Source organism: Coturnix japonica, chromosome 8, assembly GCF_054131305.1.
Source record: "Coturnix japonica strain WE chromosome 8, WE-NBRP24, whole genome shotgun sequence".
NCBI classification, from domain to species: domain Eukaryota; kingdom Metazoa; phylum Chordata; class Aves; order Galliformes; family Phasianidae; genus Coturnix; species Coturnix japonica.
In genome coordinates, this window is record NC_140670.1 from 10,874,024 (window position 1) to 10,890,550 (window position 16,527).

General features: G+C 49.0%; 1 protein-coding gene across 1 annotated transcript in view; it reads right to left on the bottom strand.

Annotated features, from left to right (window-relative positions):
- Nucleotides 1–16,527, bottom strand: part of CDH23 (cadherin related 23) — a 124,576-nt gene that overhangs the window by 47,772 nt on the left and 60,277 nt on the right. The window contains exons 9-11 of the mRNA XM_085554125.1: nucleotides 14,436–14,514; nucleotides 8,206–8,318; nucleotides 5,999–6,187 (exon numbers count right to left, since the gene is read on the bottom strand). Of these exons, the coding sequence (XP_085410251.1) occupies nucleotides 5,999–6,187; nucleotides 8,206–8,318; nucleotides 14,436–14,514 (381 nt within the window). The remainder of the gene's footprint in view (nucleotides 1–5,998; nucleotides 6,188–8,205; nucleotides 8,319–14,435; nucleotides 14,515–16,527) is intronic.

The following is a 16,527-nucleotide window of genomic DNA, read 5'->3' on the forward strand; positions in this document are numbered from 1 at the left end:
TAGTTGAAAGAGGAAGGCTGGTTAATTGTTTGCACAACTCAGCACCAGCCTTAAGAATTCAGCTGGGTTTTAAGATGCTTGCTGGACGTGCAGAGTGTGTAAATTCCGCAAGTCTTCTCTTTATGTGCTTTCACAGAAGACCCCTGTGTATGTGAATGAAACACATCCCTGGGATAAATCCGTGCAGGGCAGAGCTGGAAGGGAAATCCCTTTTAGCATTTTGAGACCTAGGTACCACGCAGCATCCCACTCTGGTATGTCACAGCACAACTGCCCGCCCCTCCAGCCCCAGTTGGGACCCAGGCACCCCTTTCCCACTGCCCCACTGGCAGAGCATGCCCAAGACACTGCAGGATCCCTTATGGGCACACCACCCCTTCCCAGTGGTTGGCCCTACAGAGCGAATCTAGGAACCGCTGTAGCCGAATTGCCAATTTTCCTTGAGTGACCTCCCTCCTAGCAGAAAAAGGCAGCAATTAAATGCACGAAGGGGCACTAATAGCAAAAACTAGCTGAGCATGACCACTGAGAGCTGCTGGCACGTGCAACATCCCTGCTGGCCCTTCTTCCCTCATCAGGGCAGCATCCCCCCAGCACCCTGTGCAAGGTGCACTGCATCTACTCCACACGTCCCCTGCCTCTCTCAGGGTCCCCATGCAAAAGCACATTCTGGTGACAGTGAGGTGCGAGGGATTTGCTTGGAATCCAGCAAGGAGAGAGTTTGTTGGAGGCACAAGATAAAAGTTGAAACATCAAAAGAAATCCAAGTATTTGCAGGGAGGGAGCTGTGTGGATTAATGCCGGCTGGAGAGGGAGATCAGGCTCCAGATACCGCTGTCCCTAATTACCAGACACTCAAGTGCCTCAGTCTCCCCATGTGAGCTCCAGGGAAGGGGAAAACGCCTGCCTGTTAGGAAGGCTGCTGCCAGGTGCCGCTTATACATTTATTCCACTATTTACTTTTTTTGGTTTTGGGCCCCATGCTGCTTTTCTTGCTCCCGGTTCCTGGAGCCTGCAAGCCCCCTGCGGATGGCTGAAAGCAAATCTGAATATTCAAATTGTTATCAGCTGCCCAGCAGAAGGGGCTGGCTCAGCCCATGCCGCCACTGGTGCCCCGCTCCGGAGATTTTTCCCGCACGCTTCTCAAATCCCTCACCCCCTTCCTCCCCGCCACCCAGAGAGAACAACGGGGCCAAGATGCCTGCAAAGAGCAAAATAAGCACTGCTGTCCCAAGCAGGCAAAGGTCCTGCAGGGCTCATGGCAACAGAGGCACAGGATGCTCAGATGCGGCATAGGATGCTCCGTCACACAGCATCAGACACTGATGTTCCTTTCCCCCACTTTACCTCTCCGTGGCTGCACCCAGCATTAGATAGAAATCTAACGCCAATTCAGCTAAAGACAATTGTAGCCGCTGTTGTGCATAATTATCACTTTGTTCCCCCTGTACTTGCTTCTCAGAGCGTGTAATAGTCACATTCCTGCTGCTGTGATGTAGGCATCAACCTGATGTCAATACCTGGCTTTTGGGGGGCTGATCTGCCCCAAATACATGCATGCACTGCCCCTCTTATGGACATAAGAGAATGCAGAAACGCTGCCCTAGCTCAGGTGGTGTTCCCAGAACAGAAAGCTTGTGTTTCTGCAGCGGTATCACTTCAGTTTGCCTTGCAGCCACCTTCCACAAGGGCAGAAATCTGAGGAGTGCTTAATATCTCTCATTCTGGCAAGTTTGCAAAGAAAGAAAAGTGCTAAGAGTTCAGCAGGGGTGGATGAGGTAGAAAATAAGAAGGAAAAAAGAGAAATTCTTCAAATAAAATGCAATTAGTGCCTCTTTGTATGGCTTGGCTACCTCGTGCCTGGATTCTAGCTAGGCAGGGACAAGTAACGCTTAATCTTGCCTTTGAAAACATAAAGAGGGTGTTTCTCTCCACCCACTCTGAGGCATTTCACTCCAGCACTCTGGATAGCCTCCCTCTGCTCGCTCCTAGCACCCACCAGTCTCCCAGTACCAAAAGCCCAGCCAAAGGCTTGCTGGCCACAAGCAACATCATGTTCCCTGCACACCTCAGGATGCCCAGAGCAAAACTTTCCCCACCTCACACCATCCCAATACCTTCCCATCCCTTTCCCTGCATCTGTCTGTCTGTCCCAAGCAGCTTTTCCTGCCTGCTCGCCAGGAGCTGCTCCGTCCTCAGGTTATCTCCCGAATTCCACACACGCCTGCACAGACGGGATCAATCCGAAGCTGCCTCGCCTCCAGCTTATCTCTGCTCCAAATGATTGATTTTCCCTCTTTAAGGGTAATTTGCTGGTGAATTCCATGTATTGCAGAAACCCCTGTGAAATCTAATTCAGCCCGACTGGCAGCTGGCACTTTTGGGAGAGAATACTCGAGCGCCGTCAATTCCCCCCTACAATTCCTGGCTGCGTAGATCATATTTATAGTGTGCGTGGCTGTTATATGCATATATATGCTTGGGATGATTCATATATTGCACCTGCACACGCATGGGCACGTACCATATCCGCATGCAACTCCCTGATGCAGCTTTATGCACCAAGTACTGCGTATTCCCATCGCGTGGATATATATGTATATTTTTTCCTTTTCATGCATTTCCCATCTACCTTCCTTAATATGCTTATTTTTGGGGAATTTTAAGAATTATTTTCAAATGTCAACCCATCATACTTGTGCTCTATACGGTCTCTGCCCTTTTCTTCCTCTTCATTCGACCGTGGCAAGGAAAATCAAGTGAAAGCCATGGTAGAGAAGCTGGTTTCTCTGGTGTGCTGCTTCTCTTAATATACTTCCATGGACCTTGCAGTGATGCTGGCAGTGCTGAGCCTGGTCAGATCCTTTCCATGGGTAAAGGAAGATACAACAGGGCATGCCCTGGGCAATACATGCTTATAGAAGACCTGATGGCAGCTGGGCAGATTCAAAGTATTCAGCATGTTTTCCAGCAACAATGGGCAATCCAGGCTGTTAGCCTTCTGTCTCACCCGTAGGATTTATTCATTCCTGCTGGTCTATCACAACACAGGCAAGAGGAAAATCCAATGCATTCATATGAATAGACACACGTCTTCTGTAGTGTCCCTTTCAACACAGGCTCAGCATAAACGCTGGGAGACTTGCACAGATTTTTATAAAGAGCTCTCAAATGACTTTGGAAAAGGATTCAAGTGGTTTGCTCCCTGTCTGGCAGAGAGAGAAACTCAGTTGCAGAGAGGTTAATGCTTTTTTCTTGGTTCACAGAAGGCTGGCTCCAGAACCAAGCAAAACCTGTGCACTGCTTTCTCCTGCATTAAAGTGTTTTTTTATGAACCACAAGGAATAATAATAATAAAAAAAAAAATAGCAGAAGTGAAATAAAACAACAAAAAACCCAGCCCTCCTTCTGCTGCCCTGCTCAAGCCAACACTGAGCAAAGTATGACCTCTGAGAAGAGAGCAACCAAGCCTGGGGGAAGGGATGTCATCACCCCTATGGCTTCTCCTAATTGCTCCTTCAGAAGGAAAACACATCACATGGGGCACGTGCTGGAACTGCAGTACAACAGAGACAGATTTCTTCCTCCTTATCTTTTCTGGGTTAGATGATGTAACATGACAGAAAGTGCAACAACATAGCAGAGTAGCAAGGTCTGAGGCTACAGAAAGCAAGCTTCCGCTTAGATGTGGTAGCTTAGATGTGGTAGCAGCAGGTGCAGAAATAAGAGAAAGAAACTGCTTACCTTCAGAAGGCCTGCAATATCCCCAGGGAGGCAGGGATCCCCAGATGAGTAACACTCCCCTTCACTGCCAGTCCTTACATGAGGTCTGGGAAGGGGTGGATCCTGGTTCCAACCCTCCCAATCAGGAGCATTGCATGCACCTGAGCTCCCCTGGGTTGGCCCTGCCTTCCCACCAGGTGCTCGGTCACTAGTTCAAGCCACAACTTAGCATTTGCACTACAGATGGGCAAGCTGGGTTGACTGCCACGTGGTTGCAGTAAGCATCTGTGTCTGGGCATCGTAGAATCCTAAGAGCTGGAAGGGACCTTTAAAGGCCATCTGGTCCAACTCCCCTTGAAATGAACAGGACACACCTACAGCTCCATCAGGAGCTCAGAGATCTGTCCAGCCTCACCAGGGGTGTCTGCAGGGATAGGGCATCACCGCCTCTCTGGGCAGCCTGTGCCAGTGCCTCCCTACCCTTACTGTAAAAAACTTCTTCCTTATACCTAGTCTAGATCTCCCCTCTTTTAGTTTGAAACCATTTCCCCTTGTCCCTTGTCCTGTCACAACAGATCCTTCTACAGAGTCTGTCCCCCCCCCCCCCCCCATTTTTTTTAATACTGCCTTTCCCTACTCCTCTAGCAAGCTGGGAGCTTCCCAGGAATGGACTGGGAGGAACAGGCTTTGCCTTGGGGCACCATGTGTATGCTGAGATGCTAAGCTCAGCTTCACTGCAGAAGGGCACTCCAATGAGAAGAGAAAATCAAGCACACACTTTCAAGCACTGTCTTGTGTGCGGTATAAATACCCGCTGAAGTGCTTTGCTGAATTGGTTAATCTAACCTTTGCAAACAGCAATCATTAACCTGGTGTACGGTACACAAGAAGAAAGACAGACTCAAACCCCACAGTTCAAGAAGGCCACGTGGCCCTGGTTACAAAACACCTTCATGTTTAAAAGCCTGCAGCCCACACAGAGCATTTAAAGGACAAGACCTGTATGACACCTCATTGCCAACCCTATGAGATATGGTGAACTCTCCTGTGCCTCTTACCAGTGTAAATGATGCTGTAGTCAGAAGCAAGCCACGCTAATGTGATGGTCTCAATGGGTCTGTGGAGTAAAAGCTCATCTGTACAAGAGATCCTCTCTCAGCAGTTTCAAAAATCTCACCAAATTCATTCAGGAAAATCACAATAAGTCTAAGGCGTGCACCAGGAGCCAAAAGAATGAGGCTATTTTTTGCTCACCCTATCAGGAATGTAAGGCTATTTTTTATTCTCTCATTTTAAAATTAACCAGGCTGAGAGGCTGGAGTGAGTCCTGGAATGGGAGTGACTCCAGTAAAATGAGCTTTTAACAAGGAATGATGACAGATCCTTCATTCTTGTGACATAAACAGGAGCATTACAATGCCTTTCAAGCATGGATCTGCTGACATCTCTCAGAAAGCGCAACAGTGGCTCTGTTCCCAAACTATCCTCAGCATCTGTTATATCCATATCATCTTTATTAGTAATTGACATTTTCAAGAAAAAAATGTATTTTTATCTGCCTAATAGTTCGTCTGCCCCTCTTCAGGCTGAGCTCAAGACTCCCAAGGGGTGATATCATGTCACGAGTGGGTTGTTAGCTGTGTTTCATAATCATTTTTTGTGAAAAAACAGGATTTTGTGTGGTTTACAGGGTTTGCCAAATCCCACTGGGGGCTGGAGCAGAGCATGTCCATCACTTCAACCAGCAAAGGCCACCGCTGCCTTCCAGCCACAAATGCTAATTCACCGCTTCTTAGAAGATGCACATTTCAATCAACCCACCGGGATTTCATTTTATTTTAGGGAGTAGGTGGAGATGTTAGATGTTGTATTCCTCTTTGCTACCACTCTGCTCACCTGAAATGCCAGGACAAGTCCCATCGGGACTCTGAGGTCCCCTGGGAGCCCAACAGAAATTCTCTTTTCCTAAAAACAGCTGGCAAAAGGAAGCATTGCAACGCCTGAGGGGAGCCCTCAGTAGCAGGCAAGGATCAGTATCCTGCACAATCCTATTTTCTAGCTCTCAGTGGCCTGAATGCATTAAAGCATACCCTGTGTCTGTGCTTCGGGGACTGAAATGCAATAAAAGCTGCAAAAAAGAGGTACCAGGGTACAACCATGTACCTCATCTCTGATCTTTATCCTCCTGCACATCCTCCTCTCAAACAACCTGGATGCTGCTTTACCAAGAATGCTGTTAATCACTGTGATCTGTGCATGGCAGGGGCTGGCTCACCTCATCCTTGTCCTGCACCTGGATGAAGAGGGGCAGTGCGAAGCCCACCTGGGCCAGCTCAGGGATGGCCACGCTGTACTCGGAGCTGTTGAACTCGGGTGCGTTGTCATTGACGTCAATGACCAGGATATTGAAGGTGGTGGTGACAGTGGCATTGGAAGGTGTGCGGTCATCATTCAGCTCGGTGGCCTGTGAGGGGAGAAAACATCTGGGCAGCCCATCTCCTTTCTCAGGTGACAAATGGTAAGACACAAAGAAACAGCCTCAGGTTGTGCCAGGGGAGGTTTAGATTAGATTAGGAGGAATTTCTTCATGGAGAGGGCGGGTAGGCTTTGGGACAGGCTGCTCGGGGTGGTGGTGGAATCCCCATCCTTGGAGGTATTTAAATTTTTAAATTAAAAGGGGCATGTGGACATGGCACTAAGGGACATGGGCTAGTGATGGGACTTGGTAGGTGAAGCTGATGGTTGGACTTAGTGATCTCAAAGGGCTTTTCCAGCCTAAATCATTCTACAATTCTATCTGCGCTTTCCAAAGAATGAATGGTTTGTAAAGGGCAGAAATAGCCACTGGGCAGAGACCACAGTGAAAAAAACAAAGTCAATGGCTGTTCCTGAGACACTTGGTGGAAGGAAGAACCTTTCCTCATCCTTCATCTTGTGTGCGCTGCAGAACCTGACCAAGGTTTCTAAAGGTGTGCACACCCTGGTAAGTCTCCCACAGTTTTTTCTTCCCTCTGCTTTACCAATGAAGGAGACTTTTAGAAAGGTTTGGGTTGGGAAGGACCTGAAATACCATCTATTTCCAACCCCTTGCCATGGGCAGTGACACCACAGCATCTCTGGGCAGCCTGATCCACTTGGTCCTGCGTGAGCATCTTCCCATGCAGCTGATGTGAACACACAAAGATACTGACCCAGCTCTTCCACCACTCCTGCTTCAAACACAGTGATTGCAGCCCTACTCCCTTCCCATAGTCCTCAAACTAAGGGAAGATGCAATAGGATGCACAGCACTCTTGTTTTCTCCTCAGCCTTCTCCTGAGGTGCAAGCTAGCCACAGAAGTTTTGCTGAAGGCACAGAAAACTAGGGCAACTCGGGAAAGCAAGATTAAGACCTTAAAATAGCTTCAGCAACATCTGAACACAGAGCTGGGTCATAACTCCATATCGCACCTCTGTCTCAAGAATGACTTTAATTTTGCTTTCCCCAAAGGAAAGAGCACAGATTTTATTGCAAGGCTTGCAAACTGCCTTTCCCAGCAGTCCCTCCTCTCGTCCCTTCTCGTTGCTATTCACTGCTTTTGCACTCCCAGCAGAACAGGCTGATCTCAGCCAGGAGTACCCAGCTGAGAGTGGGAGAGGCAGGGACATCATAAGGCCAGGCTGGTAGCAATATGGGGACGATGGGAAGTTTGTGGGGAGGGGAAATAAAATCCAACTGTGCAATATGACATGACTGGAAGCCTGGCATCGTGCACTCACAAGAGTGGGCAAGATTTCATGCTTACAAACCTTTCCAAGGCTAAACTAACATTTTTTACTCTATTAAATACAGACAACACATATAATTTTTTCCCCCTTCTCTCAATATCTACCTAGTTTAAGCTATAGATCTCCAAACCAATAGATACTAGGCATAGATGCAGTTCTCTCCCTCATGCAGAATGCCTCACTGTGTGACCTGCGCCTGAGACGGGGAGGAGGAATTTCTTGTTTGCTCCTAGCTGTGCCCACTGCACTTTCTAAAGCAAGCAGGCTGCTGCCCTCTCAATCAATGACCCTTCCTGCAATGCTGATTTTTCCCCAGCCTGGCCCAGCAGAATCTATACTCTTAAATGTGTTTCCAACCAGCTGCCCTGCTTGGTATTGATTTTAATTAAAGGGCTGTGAGTGGCGCCAAGGGCCATGCTCAGGTGGGGCTGCAAGCCACGCTCCAGTGCATTTTCTTGACGAGGCAACTTCTGGCATCGCTCCCTTGGCTGATAGAACAGCAGGAGGATCTAGCTGGAGGCCAGGCAAAGCACCAAAAATGGCTCCATGGGGGCAGCCGCATTTCAGACCATCCTGCAGCGGCTGTTACCAAACCTCTTTGGTCAATGAATGTTGGCTTACAGCTGTGGATGCCCCCAGAAGGCCCAAGGCCAGGGTTTGTACCCCCATCTAGGTGCCCTCCCCTCCTGCTCCATGGGGTCTCCTGCACCTCACCTTCACCGTCAGGATGAACCCAGAGCTGTAGAAGGGGTTCTCTCGGTCCAGTGGCCCATTCAGGGTCAGTGCTCCACTGATGTAGTCCAGAGCGAAGATGCTGTTGGTGTTGCCTGGTAAAACCAAGAGACAGTGTAAGCACAGGGAGGACATGAGATTCTTTCCTGCTGGCCTCTGAACGACTGGACACAGTGCTTGGGCTCTGTGCATTGTCTCAGTGTGCCTTAAATGGCTGTAAATGGCCTCCTCCCCAAACTTGCCCAGCTGGGAATGGTGCTTTCCTTGTAGCTGGACATCTCTACTGCCTGGGAGAATGCTGGAGTATACACTACAGCCTCTAACCCTGTATTTATGCTCTTGCATCTACTGTCACCAGATGTGATGCCCTTGGGCAGCTGCCATATTCTTTCCTATCTGAGCCAAATTTGGCCTCTGCACTGCTCCTTGCACCCACACCAGGTGCTTCCAGCAAGCATCCTATTTGGCTCCTCCCCTGGAAATAGACACCGAGGGAGCACTGAGGTGACACTAGAGTCTCTCGGCTAGCAGATGCTGAAAAGATAAATTTCCTGCACTGGGGATACCCCTGTGACAGTCACAGGTTCTCTCTCTGCCCTCCAAACAAAAGCAAGCAGTTGGTACTTGGAACCCAGGATACCTGATGCTGGCCTAACACAATACCGTGGTGGCCGCTAAATTAGTGATGAGCATGGAGATTTCATGCTGGCATGTGGGCACCAGCTCTCCACTCTCCTTCCTGGGTTCCTTCCTGAGAGCTGTAACAAGATTCTCCCCCACTTCTGCCCTCGGCGCTCTTTTCCCTCTATCTGAAGTGGCCTACTGAGTGTCATCCAGCTTAATGAACCCATGCATGGCTTTTTAAAGTACCAGTAGCAGCTCAGAGGGGTATGGAATCACAGACTCCTTAAGGTTGGACAAGCCCTCTCGGATCACCTAGTCCAGCCATCAGCCCATTCCCAGATGAGAAGAAACTCATCTGGTGCCCTCTGGGGTTTCCTTCTGTCTGCTCACAGAGAACTGCTGCCTTTGCAGAGGAGCCCGGGAAGGGATCAAGGTGGCCCCATCCCCATTCCTCTGCGGACATCCGAAATTCCATAGGCAGTGCCTCTCTAAGCAGCCATTTGTTCCGCTTCTAGCCACGAGCCCTGCCAAAGAGCTCGTGCTGCTGAACAATGCACCATCCCCAAAGGCATTTGCAAAAATCTCTAATCATCTTCACATTTCCTCCCTTTTCTCACAGCAATGAGAAAAAGAAGGATAAAAATAGCCAATTTTGCCTTTCACTCCCCCCTGCCTTTCTCCCCAGCACTCTGTCTGTGGATAATTTCTCCCTGCTCCAGGTCCCCTCCCTTTCTCCATCAGCTTTCACCCAACTTACTCACTGTGTTGCTGCATGCCACAAGCCCCAGCACACCCACAGTGGCCATGGGGACAGAACCCTGCCAGCAGAGCCGGATCTATGTGGTGGTGACCCGATGCTATGGCTAATGCCCTGCTGCTTTTGTGTTAACATTGAGACATAAGACAGAGGACATGGAGGGGGGGGGGGGGGGTAAATCTTTGCAGGATTTTTCAGCTGAACCCAGGCTCTGGATAATCCTGTTTCTCAGATGACACGGATGGCGCAGACTTTCCCATGCCCACCATGAGCTCTGCACACTTGTTTAATGATGTGGGCAGGGACAATTGTGTTTGCCCTTAGCACTAAAGCAAAGTGACCATCTGAGTGCTCCTCCTGACTGTCTTTCTCCATGGCTCCACCCCAAGCCCATGCCCAGAGCATCCCAGATGGTTCTTCAGCACCAGTGATCCCACGTGTGGTTCAGGAGCTGCTGAAGGGATAGGGACAGGGTGGGTGGCAAAATAGAGCACAGGGCAAGAGGAAAAGCAAAGCACATGATGCTTGGAAATATCCAAAAAGACAAAGTAAAGGAAAAAACAACAATAAAAGGAAAGTGATTTGGGACAGAAATATAAATGTTGTTTAAGAGATATCAATCAGCACTGGAAATGGTGGTGTGGGTACAGGCACAGCAGCAGCTTCTGTATCCCACGTGGCAAGGAAGGCGAGGAGCAGGTGGTTCTGGATTAGGAGCAAGGAGATGGATGGCAGCAGCCCACCCCCAGAGCTCTTCCAGGCTTGTTGAAGAGTGGACTGTGGCCTAGGCATCACCACAGAGAAACATTGCTACAACAAGGGGTTTTATAGATGAGGGTCGTAATGTTTAATTGCCCTCAGCCAACTCTCTCTGTTAAAAAGGCCATTAGAAACGCTGGCACGAGTCCAGGATTGAGGAAAAAAATAATAATAAAAAAGGGAAGAAAGGAAGATATTGGCATCTCCTCCTTCCTCCCTGCCCCTCTGGCCTTTGAGCACTGCTCACGCCCATGGGATGGATGCAGCCATGCTGCCAGCCTGGCTGTGCAGGTTGACTCACACCAGAGAGCATCCTGCTTGCGGCCAATGACTTTCACGAGCTGCAAAAGGGGAACCCATCATACACCTCGCGCCTGGTAATTTATTAGTCCAAATGTGCTCCGTCAGGGCTCCTCGGAGCTGAAATAGATGCTGTTGGATGTGGTTCACGGAGTCAGCAACAGACACAGTTATCATCGTCTGAAGAGTCCATCAGCCACCGCGACCACTCTTCACCTTGAGGTTTTGCCCCATGAGATAGACAGGAGAGCACAACAGCAGTGCCTTGCCCCAGGTTTTTCATTTATAGGATACTTAAGCTTAGACCACCACAGCCACTGCTCTAGAGGAAAAGGAAGGAAGGGCATTCCCAACCCCTTCTGACCTATTTCTGCCCAGGCCCACTCCACATTCACTGAACACTGAGCACAAGGCAATGATTGTAAATGTTGGGTTTGCTCAGTCCTGCACCTTCTTAGCAGCTATTGGTCTGGATTTCCAAGTCTGCAATAAGCACTCACACAAGGAGAACATGAAACAGCACACAGTGATGTGTCCAGGACAACTCAACCTGATTTTAAACTAAAACCCACACCTTTGGGATCAACACCTTCCAGAAAACCTCTCATCCTACAGAACATCTCAGGACCTCTTATTATCTCTAGCCCTGACATGAAGAGAGAGAACACAGATTCATTCAGTGGTTACCAGCACTTTGAATATACATTAAATCACAGGCAGGTAAAGAGAAGATCCCCGCAGTCAAACAGAGACCCTGTTTTATATTTACACATAAATGGGAGCATACAGTTTTAATTTCCAAATATCCATTGTCCCCTCTGTACCTCAGTTATCCTTGGATTGTGACAGAGCCAAAGCACAACATTAACCCAAGGAAACCCAAGGGTACAACTGCAGCCACCACCTCTTCTCTGAGCACTGTCAGGGTGGGAAAACAGCTGGTGATGAATAGCTCGGCGTCAGGCACTTTCCCACCCATCAGCATGCCCTCCTCCAGAGGTGCTCTGCAGTGACAGCTGCCTTTAAATCATGCTGCAAGGCCCTCCCAGCAGCTGTGATTTATGAGGACATCAACTCCCCAGCAGTTCACCCAGCAATCCCAATGTGGGAAAAAGCACAGCCAAGCGTTGGGAATGTTAAAATCAGCAGGTTGCATTTCCGAGGATTCTCCCTGCTGCCTGGTTGGAGGGATTCAGGGAAATGGTTTGCTTTGCCTTTCCTTTCCTTATTAATCTAGGTCAAGAGTAGGAGGGGTGGGACCTGACCTCCCTTTGGAGCTTCATGATGCCCTTTGGGAAGGTAGGCATGTGGATAAGCCAGGTCCGTGTGAAACAAATCCTGAGAGTGCCCATGCTAATTTGGTAGAAAGATTCTTATTCCTTAGCAGCATGAACAGAAGAAAGCCAGAGAACGGTTATCTTCAGACGTGCCTCCCTCTTGCTTTTGTAACTCACACTTCTGTTACATCGAGCAAATAATGATTTTTAATCCCTCCATCCCTCGGGATGCACCAGCTTTAGGATGAGAGCACTTCGCCAGCAATGGAACCAGCCTCTTTAAAGAATCAATCCTGGAAAAATGCTGCTTCTGGGGAGCCCTGGGCACAGCTGCTCAGAGCTCCCCTTCACTCCTGCGGGGCTTCCCAAGTCCCACTAAGGAGGTGTGGATTGCCCTTGTGCCCAACCATCGCCGCGCCAGAAATTCAGCATTGCTGGCAGCCACTGCTCTTCCCTCAGGTTTAATCACTATGATGATGCCCATTAGTGGCACAGCCCATTTAATACACAATAAAATTCCTGCTCCTAGGAGAGCCCCGTCGCTCTCCCGTCACCTGTTGGTGCCACCAGGAAATCAATCTGCCTCCCAGCCGTGAGCTCCCCACAACGAACAGCCTTATCTGGAGCAGGTCACAGCACACAAGTCACCCGCTCGCCTGGGACATGAAAGATGATGAGGCAGAGTACACAGCACAGAGGCTATCTCCATAAATCTGCCAAAAAGGAGCTGTGGATTACTGCCCGGGATTAATTATCTGTCCTTCAAATAGAGCCCTGACCTCAGAGGCTGAGCATCACCAACCCATGGGTGACACAGCTCCCTGAGGCACTCCCACGGACCACTACCCAGACCAGTTCTCCTGTCTGATCTCAGGTTAACAGCCTTGTAAGGCAGAGGCACACAGTTAGATTTCCAGTCTTGTTTTATGTGGTTATGGTTAATCTTCTAGTTTTATCATTGAACTGTCACAAGAAGACCTTGTGCCTGGAGATGGCTGCATAAATAAGGGCTCCTACACTATATCCCAAGCATGGCTGTGGCTGAGCAGGACAGTGGCAATTCCAAATTAATACCCATGTCCCATCTCTGAAGCAAGCCAATGCCTTCCACGCCCATTCTGAAGGGTCGGTGGCTGTTCTGTGGCTCCCCCTCTGCCATATATTCAAAGGAGATGCCAATATCAGGTTGTGTGAAAGCCCTGTGCCCTCAGGCTTGGCACCTTGCACCACTATCATATGGGAGCACTGCCACTTCCCCCCATCACAGCCCTCTCTAATTGCAGCCTCCATTGCTCATTTTCACTTTTGCTTACAGTTGGTTCCTAATTTAATTTGCGTCCTGCTTCCCATATGTTAGACTACTATTTTATTTTGCAAAATAGCCATAAAAATCTACCAGCTCAGGCACAAAATCTGCATGCTGACCTTTATCACTGTGATTGAGGATAATGATAAATTAATTAGGCTGGCCAAAAAAAGCATGTGCTTGGGGTGAGTGGGATTTTGTAGCAGCCCACTGCCACTGCCAGACCAGAGCATAGCATCATCTTTCTTGAGCAAGATGGGCAAATGGTGGAGATTTTAAAAGAAAATCTTAAGCGGAGTTAAGTAGAGGTGAGATGGCATTCATGGCCTTCCTGACTTTAGAAAAATCAGATCTGGTTTGTGACCAAGAGGCAGGGTGAGGGGGAGCGATGCTGGCAATGACGGGAGATATCTCCCAACCGGTTCGTGTTGTCAGCTCGGGGAAAGCAAAATAAATAAATTCAAAGCAGCCTGAGCACCGGTGGCTTTGATGTGTTCTGCATGATACTCTGATAGGGAGCAGCTCCCCGCTGGGCGGCACTGAGGCAGGATTAAGCTGCTAGTGTGTGCGAAAAGATGAGGGCTGGCTCTGGGTACCGCTGTTTGTCTGTCTGTCCCCCCACTCCCAGCAAAGCAGAACTGAGGCTATTTCATGGGAAAGCCAAAGAGAAACATAAAAATAAGTATTTCCCCAGTGAGAAAGGGTCTGTATTAGTTAAAAAAAAAGTAAAAAAATAAAGGACCCGGCTGCTCTCTGCCCAGATTGATCCACGTGGTCTGAGGGAATCGCTCCTTTAATTCATGCTGGGGTACATTAGAATAAATTGCAGAGGGAATTAGAGGAATAAATAATCCTTGCTTCTTCAAAGGCAGGCAGACCTGGGCACTTGTAGATGGGATTAGTGGACTTGAAAGCCAAGGTGAGATCACCTTGAACTTGGGGTCAATTAAGGGAGCATGTGAAGCAGCCCAGCTTCACGGGAGTGGAACAGGAAACTATTTATATGCACAGAGCTGCCAGCCAGCAGCTGTGTGTGAGCATTCCCTCTAAACCAATGCCCACACACACTGGGGAGCAGCCCCTGAGCTTCAGGGCAGCCCTCATGAGGTGTCCGACTTGTGTTCTACTCCTGAGAACCACCATGCCCACCCCAAAAGGCTCCCCTCTCCCATCCCCAGCCATGACTTACCTGAGACAATGGTGTAGCCAATGCCACGGGGACGGCCCTTGTCCTGGTCGATGGCCGTTATCATCCGCACTGTGGTACCCTGCAGGAAACAGGAACAATGTTAGGGCAGCAAAGCTCTGCTCACCCACCCTTGGGAAGGACCAACAGGACTGAGCTAAGGGAGCTACAAAGATTTTAACCATCAATGGAGGAGGATGGTTGAGTTGGCAGAGAGTTGCCCATAGGTAGGAGTTTTTGCAAGCCCACCAGCCTGCTTCTTAACCCAGCAACAAGTTCCTCAAGGCCAAGAGCCCCCAAACCTGACCCACAGACCTTGTTTAGCTCCTGAAATAAAACTATCACACACCCTGTCAGCTCTATAAGTTGTGCTTCCTCCGCCTCACTGCAGCGAGCCCATGTGAATACAAACATGGCCACATGCACATAATTAATGTAGTGTGAAAAAATTTACAACTCAGCTGTTCTTGTTTTCATTGGTTTACTAAAGAGTGGGAAAAGATTTTTATTTTTATTTTTTTGCCCTCAAAGAAAATATCAATGGAGGCGTTTGTATATCTAACAAGGGAGCGCAGCAGCAGGCAGTGGTGCCTTTCCCCACCATCCATAAGCTGAAGGCCACTGGAGCAGAGTGGGGAACTGTTGTGTCCCCAGCCCTCAGCATCAGGCAGATCTGCCCCTTAAAACCACTGAGGGCATTTCAACAGACTCCTTAAGTATGTCCCCGCTGTTAATCCTGAACACGAGCTGTAAATCCCAGGGCACTGGCTTGTGAGCAGCACTTGGCTGGCAAAGCTCAGCAGCTGCTGGGGAGCCTCTAAATCATGGATAGTAATTGTCCTTCCCAAACGATCCTGAGGAAAGGGGGAAGCAAACCAGGGGGGAGCAGGGCAAGGGATGTGGAATGGAGGGAAAGGCCGTGCAGAGAAAAGGTGCACAAGAAAAAGCAGGAGGAAGCAGGGCTCCTGCAATGGCCAAGCATTAGCAAAGACTCAACAGCCCTTCCTCTGGATGAGCTGTGCTTCACCAGTGACTGAGGAACACAGGCCAGAGTGAATCTGAGCTCCCTTTTGCCTAGATGCCATCTCCTGAGACCAAGATAGGGACCTGGGTGCCTCTAGTGTCTGTTTGCAGCCCAGCTGGCTGCTGTCCTTCCTGCCAGCTCCTTCATGAGGGCTTCCAGCCAGCAGATCCCAGATCCCAGGAATACAAGAATGATCCTTGAACATTCACACCATGTTTAGGATCAGTCTGGACCTTCTGTAGAAGAGGCTGGAGCAGTGCCACAGGGCAGGTGGAATGGCTGTCCACATAGCTGGTGGTGGTATGTTTTAGGGTGAACAGTAACAAGGTGGCCTCGGAGCGTGATCACTCAGCACAGTCAATGGGAATGGGGATTCTGGTTCAGTTAGAGATGAAATGACACATGGAGAAAGGAAGACAGAAAATGAGACCCTAAGCATCTCTTGGAAGCAACAACAGTCAGGAAGTGCCTTGCTTACCAAACACACAAAACTGAGCCAAACACTTGGTCCATGCCATCACGTAATGGCAAAGACTGACTTCCCAGCAACCATATCCCAATTTTCAATTTATCTTCTGAAAATCCTGCTGGATCACAATGCTATTCCTTCCAATTCTCGGCATAGCAAAGGTGGGAGAAGCTACACCCCTGTACTGGACCATCTCAGCTCCACAAGCCAAACACATCCAGCACGGTTTCCATTTCCTCATGGAAATCCCAGGATACCCTCCAGGGCCAGAAACTATGCCCAGGGCCTGCCCCAACAATCTATAGCATGAACCTCTGGCTCTTGGAAACTCCCAAATATACCTGGCACTTTTTAAAGCAAGTGGTGGGTATAAATTGGAGCACTGGAGCAGAATAACTCTCTCCCTCTGGGGAAGGAGGGAGAAGATTTAGAAAAGTAATAACCTGGAAGAGACTATGCTTGAAAAAAGGTAAAGAAAATAAAGAATGGCACATTATCCAAACAAAGTTTGAGGGATTTTTGAAGAGGGGCAGGGGTAAATCAATCCTTTTTTAATAAAACCCTGAGCTTTTAATAAAGTGTTCACACTGATGGGCTGGAAA